This window comes from Balaenoptera physalus (assembly GCF_965194825.1).
Source record: "Balaenoptera physalus genome assembly, chromosome: 2".
NCBI lineage: Eukaryota > Metazoa > Chordata > Mammalia > Artiodactyla > Balaenopteridae > Balaenoptera > Balaenoptera physalus.
Genome location: NC_138883.1, coordinates 97,409,392 through 97,433,283, shown reverse-complemented (window position 1 = coordinate 97,433,283; position 23,892 = coordinate 97,409,392). Strand labels below are relative to the sequence as shown.

The 23,892-nt window shown below is 45.1% G+C and overlaps 1 protein-coding gene across 3 annotated transcripts in view; it reads right to left on the bottom strand.

Annotated features, from left to right (window-relative positions):
- Positions 1–23,253, bottom strand: part of TMOD2 (tropomodulin 2) — a 44,511-nt gene extending 21,258 nt beyond the window's left edge. The window contains exons 1-6 of one of the 3 annotated variants that reach the window (XM_082448062.1): positions 23,115–23,245; positions 10,579–10,671; positions 9,544–9,738; positions 7,901–8,057; positions 2,889–3,011; positions 711–797 (exon numbers count right to left, since the gene is read on the bottom strand). In XM_082448062.1, the coding sequence (XP_082304188.1) occupies positions 711–797; positions 2,889–3,011; positions 7,901–8,057; positions 9,544–9,669 (493 nt within the window). In that variant the 5' untranslated portion in view covers positions 9,670–9,738; positions 10,579–10,671; positions 23,115–23,245. Of the gene's footprint in view, positions 1–710; positions 798–2,888; positions 3,012–7,900; positions 8,058–9,543; positions 9,742–10,578; positions 10,672–23,114 lie in introns of all 3 variants that reach the window. The other 2 variants (XM_082448060.1, XM_082448061.1) reach the window with 2 other exon arrangements.
- Between the last annotated feature and the right edge of the window lie 639 nt (positions 23,254–23,892).

Sequence of the window (23,892 nt, the reverse complement as noted above, 5' to 3'; positions counted from 1 at the left end):
ACTCGAATAGAGTAGGAAACTTATCTGATACTATAGTTAATTAAAACATCATTAAGAACATAAAACGAGGCTTCCCTGGTGGCGCAGTGGTTGAGAGTCTGCCTGCCAGTGCAGGGGACACGGGTTCGAGCCCTGGTCTGGGAAGATCCCACATGCCACGGAGCAACTGGGCCCGTGAGCCACAACTACTGAGCCTGCGCGTCTGGAGCCTGTGCTCCACAACAAGAGAGGCCGCGATAGTGAGAGGCCCGCGCACCGCGATGAAGAGTGGCCCCTGCTTGCCGCAACTAGAGAAAGCCCTCGCACAGAAACGAAGACCCAACACAGCCATAAATAAATAAATAAATTAAATAAATTAAATTAAAAAAAAAAAAAAGAACATAAAACTCTGCATTCTGTGCTGACTAAGCAACCTTTTTTATCAGTAATTTTCTCTTTTGACTGAACAGACCTATCAAGACAGTGTGTTCTGGGCAAAACACACTGATTGGTACTAGTTACGCTGCCAGACAGAGCTCCCAGTATTGGCTAGTCTATCCTGGTTTGACTGCTCAGAGCCCAGTGATCCTTGGTAAACTGGCAAAATCCACCTTCAAAGCCTAAAGGAATTCTGGACTCCCCAGGGGGCCCAGTCAACAGGCCTCTTTCCTACCAGCAACACCCGAGAGGCTCCCAAGTTTCATAAAACCACAGATTTCATGTCAGCTTACTTCTCACAGGCCCTTTGCCGCCTTTCGTGCTGGCTGTTTCTTCATCAAACTTGGGATTGTTGAGCAAATTGTGTACTCCAAGAACAGCTGAAAGCAAAGATAATCAGTGAATAAACCTTAAGTTTGAGAAAGCGTGTTAAGATGTCCACATTGTTAATTTGCCCCTCGAAGAACAATTCTTCATATCATAAAGATAAGTCTCTAGACCCTCTTGCCTTGCAAAGTGCATGACACATGTATAGTATGAAATAAGCTTATTTAAAAAAAAAAAAGAAACCCTCCTCCCAAGACCACTATCAATCTTCACATGTCTTTCTACATCTATACGTGTAGAATCATGTAGGGTCTGAGGGACAATGGTCTCGTCATAGCTCCACACTGAAAATCTGCATAGACGTCCTAGTTAATTAAGTAGATTCATCCCTTATGTTTTCTCATCTGTAAAATGTGAACGTAGGACTGAGTCTAAGGATAGTTTAAGATCTAACATAATACAGACTATGGCATGCAGTTTTTCCAGAGACAAAGAGCAGAAAGATCATGGGCCTTTTTCAATGTAAGCCTCCCCATCTCTCCCATCTCTCAGTACCAAAAAGAGTGGTTCTTTTCCCATCTAGAACATCCCAGGGTGGGAAATAAGAGACGTCAACAATAGAAAGTCAGATAAGCAGGCTGAGATTTTTGAGTCTCTTGTACTACATGAAACTTACACCAGGGGGCAGTACAGTATGCAGGGGACAGCACTGGGGTGACAACACTGAGCATACTCTAACTGCAACTGCCCAGCTTTCCCTTTGCTAAGGAAATTCCAGGTGAGAAATTACAGGTGGCCGCCTGGGCAAGGATCCCAGAATAGTCTGCCAACAGGTGGCAGAGGCGCACCTGAGCTCCTCATGCACTGTAATCTATACCTTAGAAGGAGGGGGGGCAGCCCTTACAGCTGAGAAAGGGCAAATGTTCAGAACCAGCGAGTCTAGGGGTTTAGAGTGGCAGTCAGGAGCAGTCAGCCAGAGCTTAAATCCAAGCTCTGTCATGTACTATCTGTATGACTTGATAAGTTTTTAAATGCCTCTGAGGCTCAGTTTCCCCATCTGTAAAATAGGGATAATAATTACACTTTACCTATTACAAATGTTAAATGACTTCCTATGTGTTAGATGCAGGTGCCTCAACTCCTGCAGTGACTTCTGAGAGGGGTTCAAATATGTGAGCTTAATAATGACCACTGATATCATCACAGAAGGAATGAAAATGTAGCTGAGATGGTTGGCATGCTATTAGAATAAGGCATAGCTGGTTCTCCTGGGAGGAAGGAGATTATTATTACTTACATATTCCAATATTCCAATGGAATAACAATGTGAGAATTCTTGCCAAAGCTGTGGACTGTTTCTCAAAGCACCTCTATCCTGTGAGGACCTAATGACCCTAATAATCCAAATTTTCATCCAATTAGTACACAAATATGCTGGTACATGCATGGAATCTTTTTCGAAGGAAATGTAAGAAATGGGAGGGGACTTAGGAACGAGGGTGAGAGACTTTTCATTACATATTCTTTTGTACTATTTGGGGTTTTTTTTCTATCTGCACATATAACCAATCCACATAATTATTATATTGTTGCTATTGTTAAGAAAACTAGAAAAAATCAGCAGATTGGGCTGAATATGGATTTACTTTACTGGGGGAAATGTAACAGTAAAATGGTCCTGTTCCATGCTTAGGCTAACAGAATCAAAATTGAACAGTGACTGTCGGGAAGAACAAGAAATTTTGTGATGGAAACGGAAATTCTGTGATGATAAAATGCCAAATGTGAAGCTCTTTAGAAAGCATAAGGGCTGTGATTTTATTAAGTTCTGAATACTCCTTCATATTTATTCTCTTTGATTTCTCACAGTAACTCTCGGATTTTGTAGGACAGGTACTATTTGGAGTACTTTACAGCTGAAATATGATTTTACATTTTACAGCTGAGATACAGCAAAATGTTTGCTCAGAGAGGTTTAAGTCACCTGCATCCAGCCTTATAGCTGCCTAATGGCTGAAGTCAACCTGGTATCACAGTAACAATCAATAGTTACACAGGAGCTCAAAGGCTGCTGCCAGGGGGGTCAGTGCCCATCTGGAGGTCACAGAGCCAGACAGGAAAGTTTCCCAGAGCTGAGGACTAACCTGCAAGATCGTAGAGTTCAGTGTCGGAGGCGCTGGCCAAAGCTTCTTCCAGTTCTGGGTCAAGGGTCACTTTTTCTTCTTTACGAGTTTCTATGGGCTTTTCTTTGGGGATAAAGACTCTCCCTTTAAATCAGAAGAAAAACAAAAACCATTGCGTGCTGCTGCCTTGTTGTAGGGTAAGTGAACTAACCAGAGAATGTGCAGCTCTGGCCACTAAGAGCTGAAGCATTAGACCACTGCACATCTAACTGGGATTCCTTAATTTCTGGGATGATGCCAATATCAATAATCCACTATAAGAGGAAGGAAGGTCAGAGGAGGAATCCTGAATTCTGCAACACAGAGACCTGAGGCGGCAGAGAGGGAAACAGTGGCTCCTACCTCCCTATCCTGGGCAGCACTGCCCTTAGACCTGGGCAAGAGGGGCCCTGCCATGAGCCCTTTGCTCTAGAGGGGCCCGACTCTGGTCTCTTCTGGATGCACACCCCTCCTCACTGCCTGCATCCCACCGAGGGAGGAGTCACGGGGACAAAGGGACATTCCCATCCAGAATACAGGCCACCTGCTAGACTATACCCCAGGCACCTGGGGCCCTGCAATTCCCTGCCAAAGAGCCCTGAACCTGCTTCCAGGGCCTGCATGAGTCCCTTCCCCATGTCCATCCTCCTGAAGGCAGGTCACACTGCTGGGGTGTGTACCCACGGGCCAACAGGATGCTGTCTGTGAGTGAGTATGGATGAAGCTTGGATATGTGATATGTAGGCTGGGGTGTCAGCCATGGTGCTTGAGGCGTTGGCAGTGCAGGATGGACCCGTATCCCTATGTGGAACTCTTGGAAGTCCAAGAATATTGGCCTAGGTAGGAGGACAGCACATACTTTAACAGTTTGTTAGCTTTGAAATATTTATAAAAATGGCACATGGACTTCTATTTGTATTCTTGCCTTGGATCCTGCATATGGGGGGCAGATGCGTCCAAACAGCCCCAGGGGTTCCTGAGAGACAAACTGGTGATCCCCCTCCTAGAGTTTTCCTCCTACCAACTGAGATTGTAGGCAACGAGCATGCTATATCTAGGGTACCTGACTAGTGTAGTGACCTGGGGACACAGTCACCTTTCTAGAGCACATCAAAGTCAGCCTGACTTAAAAGGAAACATCAGGGTTGTCATATTTAGAGATGTGGAGTTCTGAGCAGCAACACACTGTGCTACCCAAATATGCACTCTCTGCCACCACCTCCCACTTCATCCTGTCAGGCTGATTCCATTTATTTTGCCCCCTACTCACTTCTGAATATGCTGAAATCTATAGCACCACCACCACCGCGCCCCCCCACCCCCAGCCCAAACCTCTGGACTGATGATCACAGTTCTGGGAGGATGGCACATGACCTTCTCCTAACTTCCAGCCAAGCCAACAAAGCCACATCCCACGTGTGCAGTGGCTCCTCAAGGTAAACCCAGGCCACTACAGAGCCACCATAGGAGACCCCAGACCTACTCACACTCTTTTCCAATTCCTCCCAGCTTTGACTCTTGGTTTCCCTCTGTTGGAGCTGCTCTTACGTCTTGGCATGATCTTTGAAATTGGCCTCTTCCATTTTGATCGTTGGAGGTCCCTAAAGACTCACCCCTCTATTGCTTTTCCTCTTTGTCACCTTAGAACAGACAGCTGGCTCCAGCTTCAGACAATCTGAACCCAAGCTCTTGCCAGGTCTCCCGGGCTAGCCTGGCCATCCCCACTCTCATGGGAAAGGAAAGGGTCATAACCCAAGTCAAGTACTCCCTCATGAAAACTCTCCAGGAGACTCCCCTGGTTACAGGGCTACATACTTCCTGCTGGTTTACCAGACCTTCAAATGGTTGGATACATAAACAGGGGCCAGGCAGAACTGGGCACCCCAAAGAGGCACCACTGCTGTGGTCAGTCTGGGGTATCCTGACCACAAGGTCTCTCTCACTGACCATCACATAATCTGCCACATTTCCCAGAAAGAAGGGAAACAGACTGGGAAACAAAACAGGAAAATAGCCAGAGAATAGAAAAGGAAAAAAAAATCAAATCAATCCATCAATCAGTAACATCTCAGACAGTGAGGCTCCTCCCAGACTTTTGCGTAGCGTCTGCAGCCCGAAGCATTTTCTTTCCGGTGCCAAGATCTTGGCTCCAGAGTCAAAACCGGGTTTCTGAGTTCCTAACTCCTGGTACCATTTAGGATTACTCTGAACACTAGGTGCACAGGTGGCCCAGCTATCAGTATTCAGGATAATTGCTACTGCAAATCCATTCCTGGGGTCCAACCGAACGACAAGCTCTAAATGAATAATGTAGCCCAGCAACCTGAAGGCCCAGGGCACCTGGCATTCAGAACTGAGGCTGGGCAGTCCCTCTCCCGAAGCCCTCACCACAGCCTGCCGCTGCTCCTGCATCACCGCTGTTCTTCCAGGGGCCCTGCACACGCCTCACTCTGATCCTTCCGCTCTTTCTGGAAAACTTGCTCTCTGCTCATTTAGCTCAATCGTGTTGCTTCTCAGCCTTCTCCTAAGCTCCCTGGTGCAGCTGTGCACCCCTTCTGTACCCCCACTTATTACTCTGACTGCTCCTGTACTCCTAACGCCCTAAGAACCATCTGTAGATTAATCTGGATCAGGAGGTAATACCTAATCCAGATTAATTAATCCAGGTAATTAATTAATTACCATAGCTGTTCCTCAGACCACTGCTCTGAGAACAGAAGACAGCAGCTTCCCTCTTATTATTCTTTCACTACCCTAATACTGGATGTTAACTGGGATTTTATTGAAGATCTGACATTATAATTTATTTTTTCCTTCACAATTAAATTAGTCTAACAATAACCGTGCTGCCATAGAAACAGCTCCATATTCCTACAGCAATCCTCGGTTATTTGCCCAGTTTGTCAGTGCCCAACTTTACCTTCTTAATAAAATGACATTATGAGTGGTGCACAAGCCATTGGATGTGCATGATTCAGCGGAGCCAGGAGGCTGCATAGAGAAGGCAGCAGCCAAGCGGCCGGTGCTCCTGCTCCCCGTGGCCACGGCACAAAAGCTCAGAGATGGCATTTATTCCAATCTACGTTTATCTAGTGCCTCCCCTGTGTCAGTTTCTGTGCCATGATGCAAGAGAGACACAGCCCCACTGTTAATCTCATTCTCCTATGGAAAACACACAAATCCTAAAGTAAGTAAACAAAAGGATGAACTCTGTCACAGTGCTAAGAAAGCAATAAATGGGGTCTGTTTTAGACAGAGAGGTCAGGGAAAGCTGGAGGCCCTGACATTTAAGCCGGAGCTTTTAGGAGGTGAAGAACAGGGATGTGGGTCAGAGGGAAGAAGACCCTGAGATGGGAGAAGAACTTGACAAGTTTGGGGAACGAAGGGAGGACAGTGGGGCCCAGGCTTAGTGAGGGTAGGAGAGATGCAGTCAGAGAGGTGGGCAAGGTGAGCTCTGCCAGGACTCTGAGGACCACGGCAATGATTTGGGATTCTAAGCAGGGAACTGACATGATCTGATTTGTGTTTTAAAAAGACCGTAGTTACTATGAAGTTATCAGGGATTCCAGTCGTATCTTTGGGCCCAAGTCACTGCTTATAGCTGAGGAACCTGGACAGGTGGCTGGTATCCACTTTTCCTCCAAAGAGGAGCTCAGGGTCAGGAGCTAGGGAGGAGGATTTTCCTTGTCTTAGTTCAGAGCTCACCCCCTGTGTGGAGAAACATCCCCTTATTCCTCAGGCCTTTCCAGATCTATCAGAGTGTTTCTCGCCGGACCACATGCTCCTTGAGGGCAGGGCAGGGTCTCATTCCCTGTGGTCCCAGCACATGGCACAGGGCTCTGCACCCAGGAGGTGGTTGGTACATGCTGGATGAACGGATGATTGACTGCACTGGCCTCTAATGGTAGCATCTAACGGAATAGAGGCAACGCCTCGACCTGGAGTAGACTCCTGCAGCTAGGAAAGCCCCGGGCTAAGAGGAACACGCCAATGCCGTGAGACCCTCTTTTAAGCCCGACGCTACTTTACACTTCCAAAACTGCTTCTTTGGGGCTTAAGATTTTTTTTTACAAAAGTAATGTGAGTACCATTACACTCTAAGTATTCAGTTAATTAGCTTACATATTCCTTTTTCTTTCCCCCTTACTCAAGCAGATTATTTTTATAAATTATGGTTACCTGCATGTGTTTCAGAAGCAAGATTCATACCTTTCTAATGACAATTTTCTTTCTTTTGAACTGGTAGCTTTTTTGTTGTTGTTGCTATTCAGATCTTTAATTTCTCTGCACAACAGTCTGTGTTTTTTTAAAATTTTACTGAAGTATAGTTGATTTACAATATTATATTAGTTTCAGGTGTACAACACAGTGATTCAATATTTTTATAGATTAATTCCATTTAAAGTTATTAAAAAGAATGTTTATGTTTCCCTGTGCTGTACAATAGATCTTGTTGCTTACTTATTTTATACATAGTAGTTTGTGTTTCTTAATCCCATACCTCTGTCTCACCCTTTCTCTCCTCCCTCTCCCCTCTGGTAACCACTAGTTTGTTCTCTATACCTGCAGCCTTCATATTCTGCCATGGTTCTTTTTTTTTTTTTTAATTAATAAACTTTATTTTTTGGAGCAGCTTTAGGTTAGCAGAGGAAAGTACAGAGAGTTCCTGTGTCCCACCTCCCCCTTCCCTACACTCACACCCTCCTCTCTAATGACAGCCCACAGTACAGTGTACATTTGTTACAACTGATGAACCCACATTGACATCATTATCACCCCAAATCTACAGTTTACATTAGGGCTCACTCTTGGTGGTGTACAGTCTGTGAGTCTGGACAAGTGTACACAGACATGTATCCACCAGCCACAGTTCTTTTTAATACTGAATCCAGTTCGTGGTCTTATTTCCCCCTTTCAGGTCAGTTCTGTTACTTGACCTTCCATGACAATACCTTAGGAGTACCTACATTCCCAGATGCTGCCTGTGGTCTTACCTTTCTTTTCTCCAGTGAAGGGCACAAAGTCTTCCCTGTCTTTCTGTTCTAAAGCTTCCTTCTCCAGGTACATGAGGAGGTGCTCGCGGTCAAACGGGCCGGTGGCTGCTTTCTGTGTCTGGTCTTTCTGTCGAAATCCAGCTGGCAGCAGTGCACTCTGACAAGACAGAGGAGTGAGCAGGAAGCAGGGTGTGTGCCTGACTGATACCTGTTACCTCCCCTTCCCCTGCTGTGTATGTGGAGATGGGGGATGTGGGTGTGAGCTGTGGGCTAGGGCTCTGGCATACCTTTGAGGCCCCACCTGCTCTAACATTCTGTGCTGAGACGGGGGCTCCCGGTGAGCTCAGGCAGAACACACATGGCTGCAGCGGCCTGTCTCCTGCAGCTGCCTTCTAAGAACGTGGTAGCAAAAGGCCAGCCGCCCTTCACGACCTTTTTCTTCGTAGATCCCTCTTAGGTTTGGCCAGGTCTGCACCCAAAGTGCTCCCAGGCAGGCGTGTGGATGAGCCAATGCGACCACACTCTGTTATTTCTAACCTCTCCTGGGAAACATCCAAGCTGGTAAGTGAGTATTATGGTAGATGTTGATACCTGCTTGATTAAATATAGAGGTATCTTTCTTAAGTTTAAAAAATTAAAAAAAGGATACTAGTATTTTTTTAAAGTAAAAACAATATCCAAATTATCTGGCATAATGGAATATCATATAAATATTTTAGTGACATTTTTATTTATAGGAAAATCACTATTTTAGATGCCTCCTATTCTATGTTTGAGATAATATTAGCAGGACTGAAGAAAGTGCTTGCTAAACAATCACTGTAACAAGCTATTTACCTTTTCAAGAGCTCATAAAAACATGAGAAGCTCCATTTAAATTTACCTGATATTATGGTTACATTTATTTATTTGTTTTTATTTTATTTATTTATTTTTTAATACTTAAAAAAAATTTGTTTTTGGCCATACCATGTGGTATGTGGGATCTTAGTTCCCCGACCAGGGATCGAACGCGCACCCCCTGCACTGGGAGCGTGGAGTCTTAACCACTGGACCGTCAGGGAACTCCCTGGTTACATTTACTCTAATCTAGCCATTGTTGTGGGATCATCAAAGATTTCAAGTTGTTTATACATGTTAAAGAAACAAGATATAAGAAAGATCTGCTTTTGTGGTTAAAGATCTGGTTTAAATACCATCTCTGACATTTACCAGTATAGGATCTAATGTAAATTACTTCTCCTGGTGTGTCTCCTCATTTATGAAATGGGGATAATACAATTTATCTCAAGCGCTGCTGGGCCCAGCAGAGTGTATGAATCATAGAAGAAACTCAGTCATATTTGTTTCCTCTCCCTCTTCCTTTCTTTTTCCCTAAGTCAGTCTAGTCCTTTTTCAGCCAATGGAAAATATTTTCCCCCATTTACATTAAACTGGTTTTTGAGAAATACAATTGCTGTATCATAGGTGTGGCTACTGAGGTTCTCCATGGGTTTATAAAAGTAACGACCCACAGCCAATCAGGGAAGAACACATAATTTGCATTTAGAGATCGGGAATTCCTACACTATTGTTTAAGGACCACACCACACCGTTTATCCCATCCTATCACTAACCACCTGCTTCAGTTCCAGGTCACTAACCTCGGGATCTAGGTCATCAAGAACATTTTCCAACTGTTTCAGTTCGTCTTCTGAGAGTTTGCCAAGAAGCTCATCTTCATCAATGTTCTTGTATTTCTCCAGGTCTTTTTGAAAGGGGAGTGCCATGGTTTCCTATACGCCTTTCTCATGGGCCATGCACATTTAACCGCACCAGCTTCCTGAGACTTCAGAATACTGCTGAGAAGAAAGAAACACTGTTATCTCCTTTGGGTAAACAGGACTTATTAGCAGGAGACAGGGCTATGCTATGTGCCAATGGGGTCTCTCCCCTGACGAATAACTCAACAAAGTAAGTAATATCACCTTCATTCGCAGAGCAGCCTGACTGCTTATAAAGTATTTTCATATATGTTATCTCACTTATTTAGATCTTTACAATGACCTGGAAAGGAAGCCTGGACAGATATCGATATCCCATTTTACAGATGAAGATTCTCAGGTCGAAGGGGCTGAGGGCTTCGCTGGAGGGGCTGGAGCTGGGATGTGCCAGGCCCTTGAGTCCCTGTGGAGTGAGTGCCTTTCCCACCAGACAACTCTGCCTCCTGCTTTCCACAGAGAACAATGAAGAACAATGCACTAATTGTAAGTCAGTGTAAGGAGCAGACTTGTGTCTTTTCAGAGGGAGAGTGATGTGAAGAATACAAAATGGGGTTCATTCAGGAAAGAGAGTTTGGACGTCCATGTGAGAAAGCCTCGTGCAGAAACTCCCCTGCAATTAAGCTAAGTAAGAGTCTAAAATCCTGGTACTCTCTCCACTTTTCTCCCCTCTTTTCTTCTTTCTTCATCTCCCATTCTCTTTCTAGTCCCATTTCCTTTTTGTTTCTTAAGCCATCCTCCCTAATTCTTTACACCCCTAGTCCATTCTTTTTTTCAACCTCCTCTTTTTATATCACCTCCCTCCTAAACTTCCACTCAAAACAAAATTTTTCCTCAATCCCTTCTTTCTGGCAGAGGATTTTACAGATCTTCCCTCAAAAGATAATACTGCACTCAGGAAATAGCAATGTACTTAACTGATTGTGTTTCTCCTTTGGCCGTATTAATATCAAGCACATCTTTCAAGGCAATGAATACTTGCTGTCAACCTACTATTTGCCAGGTATGGTTCTAAAAAACAGGAATACACAGATAAAACAAGATATGACCCTTTCCCCAAGGAGAACACAACTCAGTGAGACATACATATATAGGGATAATACCACTGGATACGTGTGTGGACTAAGAATGCCGCCTGCCAGATCAGCAAAGGATGCAACCCTCAAACACTACAGCCACCCCCAATGGTGCACCCTCAGGGCACTCAGGATGGCAAAGAACAGAATACTGGCCCTAGATAGTTAAGGTTTATATCAGAGGAATGACTTCAGTGAGCCCAGACTTTTGCATCTTCCCCTAGTCGACTTAAAAAAAAATACATGCACAACGTGAGAGTTGCGAGTTAAATTTTATTTGGGGCAAAATGAGGACTGCAGCCCGGGAGACAGCGTTTCAGATAACTCCGAGAAACTGCTCCAAAGAGGCGGGGGGAGGAGCTAGGATATGTAGGAGTTTTGCAACAAAGAGCAGGTAATTGGGAACGTCAAAAGATTATTGTTAAATAAAGAAAACCAGGCATCTCAAGTTAAGGAATTTAGTGCTTTTCTATGTATGGGAAGATGAAAGAGTCTGGGCTCACTGAAATCATTCCTTTGATATGTATCTTATCTATCTGGGGCCTGTGTTTTCACATCCTGAGTTTCCTCGGGGCTCACCGCAGGGACTGGCTGCAGTCTGCTGGCTGCTAGATGGCACGTATTCTTTTTTTTTTTTGTATGTTGTTTTTCTTTTTTAACATCTTTATTGGAGTATAATTGCTTTACAATGGTGTGTCAGTTTCTGCTTTATAACAAAGTGAATCACTTATACATATACATATGTCCCCATATCTCTTCCCTCTTGCGTCTCCCTCCCTCCCACCCTCCCTATCCCGCCCCTCTAGGTGGTCACAAAGCACCGAGCTGATCTCCCTATGCTATGCGGCTGCTTCCCACTAGCTATCTATTTTACGTTTGGTAGTGTATATATGTCCATGTCACTCTCTCACTTTGTCACAGCTTACCCTTCCCCCTCCCCATATCCTCAAGTCCATTCTCAGGTAGGTCTGTGTCTTTATTCCCATCTTTCCCCTAGGTTCTTCATGACCTTTTTTTTTTTTTTCCTTAGATTCCATATATATGTGTTAGCATACCGTATATGTTTTTCTCTTTCTGACTTACTTCACTCTGTATGACAGACTCTATGGTTTCCTCAGGGCTCACCAGCTCACGTTGGAGGGCTGCAATCATTGGTGACTGTGACATCCTTTGTTTACTGATATGGCAGGAAATATTCCATTTATAAATATTCCATTTATCACCCTACACAGAAAAGTGCTGAATTCATTAACTTGAGATGTTTGGTTTTAACTAATAGTAATCTTTTGATGTTCGGACTCCCTGGGTTTTGTAGCAAAAACCCCTATACATCCTGGCTCCTGTCGTACACAGCTTTCTGAGAAACTGCCTCCTGGGCTTGAGTCCTCAGAAAGTCCACTGAAGAAAACATAATTCTCAACTTTTAGGTTGTGCTTTTTTTTTTTTCAGTTGACAAGTGTTATAACAGAAGTCATGTACACAGTAGGTTTAAAACACATGAGGAAATAATCCTTGGATGCGGATGGGGGTTTTGAGTTGACACTGAAAGAAGTTGTGTTTGAGCCTTGAAGGAAGAGGTCCTAAGGTGGATGTGGGCAGGGAAGGCTCCTTCCAGGAAAATGGAATAGCATAAACAAAGGCACAAAGATAAGAAAGTACATGATGCTTGGTGAATGGTTGGTGTGGCTAGAGGGGAGGAGGGGGAAGAGGAGAGGAAACAACTAAAGGTGAGGACGGGACAACTGTGAAGGGCCTTTCCTATACGTCTTGCCAAAGAACCTGGGCTTTATTCTGTTGGAGATGGGGAGTCACCACAAATGTTTAAAGTAGAGGAATTGATCTGAGAAGACCTGTTTTCAATAAGGTAATTCAAACGGTAAGAATGAAAAACAGGTTGTCATGGAAAGAGATTGGTTGTAGGCGGGGCCACTTAAGGGCTATTGGAATGTTGTTCCTCTGTCCTTACTTCAACTGCTCACCACGTTCCAGTTTGTGGTTTTTTATTTTGGTGTCTTTTCCATATACAATGTAACTCTCTTTCCCTTCCATCAGTCCACCTTCTTTTAAGCTTTAATTGTAATATCCCAGTAAAAAAATAAAGCCAAACCAAAACAGACAAAAAAATCCTCTCCCACTAAAGTCAAAGAAACCAACTGGGTCATATACACTTTGTTCTGGTCCCAACTACCACTAATTTATTGTGTGAGTCTAAGAAGGCCGCCTGCCATATCAGCAAAGGATGCCCTCAGCCACTTACAGCCATCCCCAACAGTGCACCCTGAGGGGACTCAGGATGAGAAAGAACAGGATACTGGCCCTAGATAGTTAAGGTGCATATCTGCCAGGCTCTTAGCCATCAAATGAACTGACTGAATTACCCTATCCAACAGATTCTAAGATGCACAGTTTCCCACACTTAACACTCAGAAATTGTGTGTCCTGCAACTGATGGTCCTACAATTATTGCCAACCCAGCAGCGGTCAAGATGTCATACTTGTCATTGCCTATGTATGCATAAATAACAAAAGCACCAGCTTCAAAAGTAGCAAAAGGGGTGTCAGGAGTTTGGAAAATATCTCAGGGACTTTTTAAAATAGTGGAATACTCTTTTAAAACCTAACATAATTTACAGAGTAGGTTTAAGAGCCAACATCAAAAGCTTTTAGTTCTTTTTCAGATTTTTTTTTTTAAATTACCACTCTTGATGGCACAGAGGAGATACTGTGTGGAAAAGACCAGACACTGATGAATATGAGTGATTCAAAAAGTTGGAGTCTGAACATGAAGAAGCTTTAAGAATATTAACCAGGGGCTTCCCTGGTGGTACAGTGGTTAAGAATACACCTGTCAATGCAGGGAACACGGGTTGGAGCCCTGGTCTGGGAAGATCCCACATGCTGTGGAGCAACTAAACCCGTGTGCCACAACTACTGAATCCCGCGCGCCTAGAGCCCGTGCTCCGCAACAAGAGAAGCCACCACGATGAGAAGCCCATGCACTGCAACGAAGAGTAGCCCCTGCTGGCCACAAGTAGAGAAAGCCCGTGCACAGCAACGAAGACGCAACGTAGCCAAAAATAAATAAATAAATTAATTAATTAGTTTTTTTAAAAAAAGAATATTAACCCATTCATTTCCATTTTCCCTTTTTCTGTATGCACAGAGGTGATATATTATTTTTTTAAATGTATGTTTATTCATAGCAGCTTTATTTGTAATAGCCCAAACCGTAAATAACCTGAATGATCATTAGTAGGTGAGTGGATAAACAAATTGTGGTATATCCACATAATGGAATCTACTCAGAAATAAAAAGTAATGAACTATTGATACACACAGTAACTTGGATGAACCTCAAAACAATTATACTGAATGAAAGAAGCCAGATCAAAAAGAATGTATATGGCATGATTCCATTTGTCTAAAATTCTAGAAAATGTAAACTGCTCTATATGACAGCAAGCAAAACAGTAGTTGCTTAGGGATGGGAGAGAGGTAGGGAGGGGAAGAGGCTTACAAAGGGGCATGAGGAAATTTTGGGGGTTTGATTGTGGTGATGGCTTCACAGGTGCATGCATATGTCAAAATTCATCAAATTGCATCGGTTTAAATATGTGCAATTTGTTGAATGTCAGTTCAAAAAATCTATGTGTAAGTCTAAAACAGCTCTTCAATAAAGTAAAAAATTATATTTTTAAGAAGGGTCACTTTTTTTTTTTTTTTTTTCTTTTTGGCCACACCGTGTGGCTTGCAGGATCTTAGTTCCCCGACCAGGGATTGAACCTGGGCCCTGGCAGTGAAAGTGCCAAGTCCTAACCACTGGACCGCCAGGGAATTCCCAAGAAGGGTCACATTTTAATTGGCAGCATTTTTCTTCTCCGTGGTATGTAAAATACTGGTGCATTTCACAACTGATGGTATCTTAGAGTTGAAAAGATTCTATTTGCAGTTCTATTCCAGGATTCTACAACTATACCCCAACTTCTTATCTTCCCCTGAAACGGACTTGCTCTCCTGGTTTTCTGGATCATACTATTAATCTACCTGTCAGTCACTGCCAAAACTCAGACCACTTGAGTTTCTTTTCCTTCTTTCCCTGTCTCGTTGGTTACCACCTCCTGTGGATTCTTCTTGTACAATACTTTTCATACCATCCCTTCCTGTCACTCTTGCTTTAGATCTTTGTTCTTTCAGACCTGGAGTACTCTCATTGCATCTTGAAAGGATTCTATTCTTCCCTCTAAGCCACCCAGAGCACCATGGTTAGATCATCTTTCTTCACACTGCTAACAAGCCACTTCCCTGATTAAGGACTTACAATGGCTCCCTCTTGTCTACACAATGAAATTCAGACAGTCTAGCATCACAAACTCCTATTATTTGGCTTTGATCTGCACTTTCTGTTTTCTGTCTTCATTACTTTCCTAGGGAGCCCTCCAATCCAGCCAAAATTGTTTATTCGCTCTCTGTGGTTGGCAGAATAATGGCCCCCTAAAGATGTCCATATGCTAATCCCCAGAACCTGGGAATATGTTACTTCACATGGCAAAAGGGACTGTGTGTGATTAAATCAAGGATCTTAAACTAGGGAGACTATCCTGGATTATCTGGGTGGGTACAATGTAATCACAGGGCTCTTAAAAGATGGAAGAGGAAGGCAGAAGAGTCAGAGAATGAGATGTGATGACCAAAGCAGAGGGACAGAGTGATGCAATTGCTGGCTTTGAAGATGGAGGAAGCGGCCGAGAGACAAGAAATGTGTGCATCCTTTAGAAGCTGGAAAAGGCTTGGAAATGAATTCTCCCCAGAGCCTTCAGAAAGGAATGCAGCCCTGCTGATGCCCTGATTTTAGCCCAAAGAAACCTGCTTTGGACTTCCAACCTCCAAAACTGTGCAATAATAAATTTGTGTTGTTTTAGGCCCCTGCATTTGTGACAGCAGCAACAGGAAACTAATATACTCTCTTATTCATAGACTTCCGTTTTCCCAGATAATTGTTCTGGATATCTCGTTTGCCCTCCCAATTCACTTCCCACCCTGCTCTGCACCCTAGGAAGATGCTGTATTTACACGGCATCAAGGCTCCCTTGCTCTCTGGCTTCTGTTTGGCCAACAGGAGGCACTAGCAGGAAAACGGAGGGCAGGCGGAGAGGGAGGTTGGTCCAGAAGGCCACATTGCCTACCAGGAAGCCCCCTCTACACAGCTGCCCCTACACCCTTGCTGACTTCAGGCCTGGGGGTGGTGAAGGGTTCCTATGTGGCTAGTGCCAGATTTCTGCCTTGTTGGATTCCTCAAACCCTCCTGACAACTTTGTAAATAGCCTCTTTATTAAAATTCCCTCAAATTATTCAGTTTGAGTGTGTCCTCTGTTTCTTGTTGGGACCTTGGCTGATATAGCAATATTACTTGGAATGCCCTTCTCTATTCTCATGGTCAATCCATGTGCTCTGCTTTTGAGACCTGGCTCAGATCCCAGCTCTGCAGGACCACAGAACGTCAGGGCTGAGTGAGGCCTTAACGATCATACAGTCCAGCAACACAGATGGTTTTTCTCCTGCTTCTCTGATCACTCCTTGGTCTCTTTTGGCAATTCTTCTTCCTCTACCTTAAATACTGGCATGTTACAAGATCCTGTCTTAGCATTTCTTTTCTTACACTGTACACTTTCCCTGGGGAAACTCATCCCCTCCAAAGTTTTAATTATAATCCATTACCTGAAGACCCCCAAATCCATATCTTTGATCTAGACTTTGTTCCTTGAGGGTTACGTCCATATATTTCCATTGCCGAACCAACATCTCTACTTCGCTGAATCAGGCTCAAATGTCAGAAGTATTCACATCATCTTTCCTTCCAAATAGCTTCTCCACTGGAATTTCCAATTTTAGGAATTTGGCCAAGAAACCAGGGAGCCATCCTTGACATCTTCTCTTCCTTGTCTCCTCCCCGCCCACCAATAACCAAATCTGGTCCATACCTAAACATGTTGAGAATCCGCCTACATCACTTGCCTGCACTGCCACATCCAGCCTTAGTCCATCTGCATCCATTCTCCATACAAACGGCCAAAGTGATCTTTTTAACCAACTCTGCCCTAGTTACTTAAAATCCTCCAGTGGCTTCCCTTCGCTTGGAGGGTAAGGTTCAAATTCACAGTCTGACCTCTGTCATCCTCATCAGCCTCATCCTGCACTGCACTCCCCATCTCCTCCTGGCTCCAGCCCCCTGGACCACTTCCAACTCCTGGATCATGCCTTATGTTGTTTCCTCTGCTCAGAGCACTCTTACCCCCTCTTTCTCCGGCTGACTGGTAGCCAACTCATCTTCCAGTCTCAATGTAAGCTTCAATTCCTCAGAGAGGCCTTGTTCAGACCCCCAGGCAGGTCTGAGTCACTCCCCACCCCATGGCACACCCCTTATGCAGACCTCTCCTTGACTTTATTACAATTGCTTGTTTTATCTCTGTCTTCCTTGCTAAGCTCTGTGAGGGTGGAGACTGTATCAGTTTTAGTCATTGTTATAATCCTGGCTCTCAGCACAGGTCTTGACCCAGAGAAGACATCCAACAAGTATTGTGCAACAAATGTCAAATGAAGGAAATGAGCTCAGAGAGGTGAAGTGACCCGTTGGTCCAGAGATCATTCCACCATATCCACAGCCTGCACCCTCTGTCACGGAACTTTCTGAGGCCACCTAAACGCACAGAAGTTGCTCTGTTTCCTAAATCTCGTTGCCTATGTCACCAGTTGAGTGTTCATCTCTCTCTCATTATTTTTTATGTATGCTACATAAATGGTTCTCTCTCCAACTACACCACCAACTCGTAGAGGACAGGGATGACGTCATAATTCTTTATATTCCTGGGCTTCTTGTATATACATTCAACAAATATCTACTGAAAGCCCACCTTTTCCAATGCTGGGACAAAAGCAGTGAACAGAACAGATGATATCTTGTGCCCTAACTAAGCTTACAGTTTGGCAGTGAGAGAGACTTTAATTAAGTAGTTACAATAACATGTTAATACTATGTAACAGTACCTGTTAAAACAAATTGCATATGTTGTGCCAGTGCATCACGGGAGTCTTAAAGCCAGAGGAGAAAAAAAAACAGTGTATCCTCTGGGAGCACAACTCTGATTTAAAGATTTGGGGGAAAGCTGGTTTTATTTTTAATAACAAATACAGATATATGTGAATACATTATTCACATAGCTTTTAAAGTCAAATCACAGATTTCTAGCTCATGGCTAGCCTGCTTTAGCCCCTACCCAGGCCTCCCAGAGTTCATATTTGTCCTCTTCGGAAAGCTTCCAAAGAGTTGCCGCAGCCTCACCTCCAGCAGAGTGTGTCCCACGGCAAGCTCTCAACATGCAACGAGAAACTAATATGCACACTGCAGTGAAGCAAGCGCCAAACAGAGCTTCCAGGAGTCCAGGTGGGCATGTACACCAACCGGTTAGAAAACGGACAAGAGGAGCAAGGACTTGAGCTGGAGGGAGGATGATTCGGGCCCTCTGATAACTCTTCCTGTTACCAAAGATACGAGCCTGGAGAAGGAAAACAAGCAGTGTGGCTTCCTTCGCTTCTCTTTCCGCTACCTTATTTGTATAACTGTGGCATGAAAGAGGAAAATCAGATACAGCACGAAGTGCCCAGCCTTTGGCCCTCCCTCCCCACACAATTAGAACCAAAGCCAAAACAAGCAGCCCTATTTATTAAATCTGATCCAAACCAAAGACCAATGTTTACAAAAGAGTAAGAAAAGAATACTTGTAAAACCTAGTGAGAAGTTTTTTAAATGGGTAAAACAGTGCCATAAATTGTTTTGGAGTACATACATATCTGGGAAAGCTACAAAGGACTGCACATGGAAAAGACAGACACCACATAGCGAGGGGAGGGGGAGTTGATTGGGGAAGGAGGACTTGGGCTTCCACCGCACTGATGATGATTTAGTCCCAAGTGGGGTAGTCAGTAAGTGAGAAGTTATTATTCTTTATTATATATCTTCAATATTTTATAGTAATCTTTAAACAACCAGTGAACCAGTTTGCACAAGAGCCAAACCTACATTTTCTAAAACTAGTAAGTTAGAAGAAAATCAGCTTATCGATATATCCTCCAACAAAACAGGAATTGATCCTATATATTGAATTCTTTTCTAGCTGCAGGAAAATACAAAGATGTGTACAAAACACATCCTGTGTTTTGGAATCTAGCTATTTGAAGATGGCCCATTCAAGTCTGTTTTTTTTAAAATAACCAAATGGCTCCTGCCATATCCTGGGAAATATCTGCAGGAGATGCAGGACAGAGAATGGGGTGTGATAAGGAGGAATTTCAGGCAAAAAATGAGAAGGCAATTGGAAGGGGCAAGCTGAATGGGGAATGAGGAACAGATCTTACCAGAATGAAGAGTTTGTCTCTGAGACCATTTGTTCTTAACTTGCCAATCTTACAACGCAAAAGTTGCCATAGGTCAAACTGTGCTTGAAAACTGTCTCCTTTTAAAACAATGTGCCCACCAGTAACCACCCCCTCCACGTTCAGAAGAGCACAGAAGACAAAAAGCATGGGCCTTGGAGTCAGCCAGCCCTTGAACTGATGGTTACAGATCCATGTGCGAGTGACAACCTCTCCAAGCCTCTGTCCCTTCCTCTGTAAAACAGGCAAAGAGCAGTACTTATCTCAGAGGGTGTTTCCCTCCGTTAACCTTGTCAGGATCTGTTGAACGTGGAGAGGCAGCACCCTATAGGAGCCCTGGGTCAGCACTGCCAGGTGTAGCAAGCCGCCATGGGTAGGCTGGCCAAAGTATGAGATAGGTTTCCACCTGGGCAGGAAGTTGCCAAGAAGCTTCCTGGCGGGGGCAGAAGGGCTCTAGCATGGAAGTCTCACTGTCTGTCCAGACTGCCACCTGGTTTCTAATTATCCTGGCAGGTCCTACTCCCTGCTGCTGCCCTACCCCTTTGTCTGGCCCTATTCTCTGTTTTCTGAGGAGTTCTTGTTTCTTGACTTCTAACTCCTTGCCTTCCACATGGGTGTCTGGGTCTTTTTGGTTTTCAACTGCCTATTGGTTCTGGCCATGTCCCCTCATCTTGGCTTCAGGAAGTTATGGGCTTCTCACTTCTTGACTGGCACTATGGGTTCTCTACTTTTTGTCTTGTCTGCCTGCTTATGTGTCTTTGACCCACCTATCTTCTCTCCTTCTCTGGCTGTATCCCAGTTAGGTTTTGATCAAAGCTTTGTTATGACTTACAGGTGCTATGTGCACCTTGACTCATGACTGCTTATCAAGATGATATGCAAAATATTTAACTGGTATGAAATGGGCACTGTCCTATAAGAATGGTTGTCAGCTATAAACGACAGGGATGGCTGACCCTATATACACTGGCTGAACAGTAGCCCAGCTCCCTAGCCTCAAGACCCCTCCCACTGCTCTGACAAGAGGCCTCCTGGTTCTTTCATTGGGCTGGTGCCTCAGATTGGCTCCTTACTCCTCATGTCCTGGCTTGGCATGGCTGGCCTTGCACCTTGTTTCATGAGCTCCTATTACCCACAGTCCTAGAGCTGACCTTCTCATTCCTACTCTACTCAGCCGTCACCAGGGAAACCCAGGAATACTGGTGACACACAGGAAAGAGATGGGGTAGCCCTGATGCCAAAACAGGGGGGCAGAACATAAAAGCATATATATATAAATTTCAGGTATAGGAAAAACATCCTTGCAGCAAAAGGTTCTGTATAAAATTAAGTGTTGTATCTTAAGAATTGGTTCTGTTTTCTTGGTCTGGTAATAGGTAATAGTTCTCTTCTGCATCTGCCTTCTATGAGCCTCTTTGAGCCACATGGGTGCAGATCTTGAACTCAGAGAGGAAAGGGATAGCACTTTCAGAATGGTTCTTGGGTAGGGCTAGAATTTCTAAGGTTTGGGAATTAATAATCCTTTAAGGTTGGAGTTAGGGGATGAGATGTCTTAAGAATAGATGATTCATAGTAGCCAAGACAAACCAAAAAAGAGAACTTCCCCTGACCCAACTCACACCTCCAATAGGATTTAAATCTTGGGAACCTGAAGCCACAGACTCACTGTGAGTCCCCCGCAGATCCACTGCTTTATTCTGTCACTAACCACTGCTTTATTCTGTCACTAACCACGCTGTCCTCTACAATCCTTTCCTTTGTTTACTTATCTATTTTATTGATCACCTCAATTTTTATTTAAAAAGTTCAAATCTACAGAAAACGTAAAATAGTACAATAAACACCTGTATACAACTCTCTTTAATTCACCAGCTGTCATCATTTTGCTGCATTCTCGAGCGTCCTCCCCAACTCTTCTAATCCCCCTCCACCCTGAACCCGCTGAAAGTTGCAGACATCATGACACTGTGCCTCAAATACCCACATCTCAAAAGAAAAAGACAGTGTCCTACATGACCACAGTACCACCACTGCACCTAAGAAAATGAAAAGTAATTCCATAATATTATCTAATATGCAGTCCGTATTCAAATCTCTCCAATTGTCCCCAACTCATCATTTATAGCTATTTTTTATTTATTTTTTCTGATCTAGGATCCAAAGTTCACACATCCTGATTGGTTATCACTTGAATATTTTAATCTACAGTATCCCATTCCCACCGTCTTTTGGGGAGGAACACCACACACGTGAAGTTGTGACCTTCTTATTGCATCCCAACAAGAGATGCATGATAGGTGTTGGTAAGCTTGATCATTCAGCTAAGGTGATGACTTCCTCATCTCTCCATTATAAGGACACATTTTCCCTAGGTAATCTGTGCCGAGATACTTTGAAAAAATGTGAAAATCCTGTTCCCCAACAATCTTTTGCTCAAAGGTTTTGTACCCCTGGATGAATCCTTGCCTGAATCAGTTACATTAGGGTTGCATAGCACTGGTTTTCTGGTTCTTTCATTCCTTCTATTGTGTATTTATTATTCAAACAATGACCCATCAGTACCCATCCTCTCTATCCTCAGTGTCTGTACTCTCTGCTTACTTTTTGCTGCGGTTTCCTCCCCTCCTCCTTGACTCCTCCACATCTGACTGCTCTGCCCAGCACGGGGGAGCCATTTGCTTCTCCCTTTACCTGCTGATCCCATCACTTCACCTTCAGCAAATTAAAAACAAACACGGAACATCCACAGCCTGTTGCTGTCTACCAATTTATAGTAATTTACAAAAAATAAAAGTTGTAATGCATATTTATTGGGTTAGACTGCAGAGAGTAGATAGAGGAAATTGGTTTTATTTTTTAAGAAATCAGGTTGCCTAAACCCTGAAAAATCTTTCCTCCTCACTAGGTAAAGCTGCTTGTTCTGTCACAATCAGGTTTTTGTAATGGTGTTGAACACCAGCACCCCTCATCTCCTCAGTTCCCTGATAATGAGAGTCTTGGAAGAACAGAGGTTTAGAAATCATGTAACCCGCATGCCCCGTTTTACCATGGAGAAAGAGGATAAGAGAGGTGAAGGGACTTGTCCAGGGTCCCTCAGCTCCTTAGTGGTAGAGCTGGAAAAGGGTTTTGTAAATACCTTCTCCGATTGTCTTTTCATTCCCTTCCCAAGGACCTGGTGATTCAGATGTTTAGTAGGCAAGAGGAAGCCCGTAGCATTCACAGCCTCCTTCATTGCTAATTTGCATTTTGCCCGCATCACCTTCCCACCTCTGAATACGTTAAGTAAAAATTCCCTTTAGGAGCCATTATTATTATTATTATTATTATTATTATTAAAAAGCAATTTTCATTTCTGCAGGTCAACAGCGAAAATTTAGGAAGACTCAAGGGAGCACATGCTACCATTACTTTAACCAGAAAAAAAATGAGTCCCGAGGACCTGCATCAGGCCGCTCTCGGAACGCTGCTTTCTCGGAGGCTGAAACGCCCTGCGGGTGACAGCTCCAGCCGGAGTCTACCCTTCCCCGTCGCCTGCTCTAACGCTGCAGTGACAGCATTAGGCTCCAGGAGCTTGTCAAACGTTAACAGGAGAGGATAAAATGGGGAACAAAGCCCAGCGTGGAAAAACCCGGCCCCGCAGCTCAGGGAGGACAGAGACCGCGCCCTCACTGCGGCGGCCCGAGGGCTGCAGAGACTGCGGAGCCGCAGTGCAGGGCGTGGGACCCACACCCGCCGGGCGCCTCCGGCCCGCGCCGCCCTCTCCTCCGCACCGCCCGTCGAGCCGAGGAGGCCAGAGGCGGCCCCGGCCTCGAGGGCCCGCCCGGCCGAGCGCCGACGCCGCGGAGCATCCTCCCGAGGGCAGGGAGGGCGCGGCCGCCCCACGCTGCGGGCCGGGGGCTGCAGACCGCGCCTCGCCCGGGCGGGCCCCCACCCACCCCCCGGCGCGCTCACCCGTCAGCGCGCCCATCCCGGAGCCGGCGGTGCTGGCCGTCAGTCTGTCTGCCCCGAGGTAGAGGGGCCGGCGAACAGGGCGGCGCCGTGGCCGGGGCGAGCGCGGCAATCAACAGGCGGCTCCCGGGCGGGCGCGGCGCCGGGGCGCGCGGCTGCTGCGGAGCAGGCTGGGAAGCGTAGTTCGAGGCGGCGTGCGGCGGCCGCGCGGAGGCGGGACCCCCTGCCCCCTGGCTGCCACCCCGGGCTTCCTCACCCCTCCCCTGAAGGTGTCCTCGCCCGGAATCTGCGTCCCGACCCCGTAACCGCTGTGCAGGCGAGGAGGACCTCAGCCTTGGGACCAAGCTGTGCGGGCTCTTTGGAGAAGCTCGGGGCTACGGATAGGGTGGGTGGCAAAGTCTCCCCAAGCTTGTGAAGAGCTGTTGGGTGAGTGAGCATCTTTAAGTGGAAGCCTTGTTAACACCGGGTCAGAGAAGGGGCAGGCCTGCCCTAGGCTTTATTGGCTTTACGCCGGCCTAGGGCGGGGCGTGGGGAGGAGTAGCTGGGGTACATGCCTGGGGGTAGGGAGGTGGCGTGTAGCGAGGCCGATCTAAAGTTTGTGGGTGAGAATGTTCGAGAGCCGACGCACACGCAATGGCGTCACTAGAGGAGAGGCTGGCTAATTTAGCCTCTCTGTGCCTTAGCATCCTTATCTGTAAGGTAGGCTTAAAGCTTGAAGACATGTTGTGAGGACTAAACGCATTTTAGGTGCATAGGTGAAAGCACCTGTGTCTGGCACTTA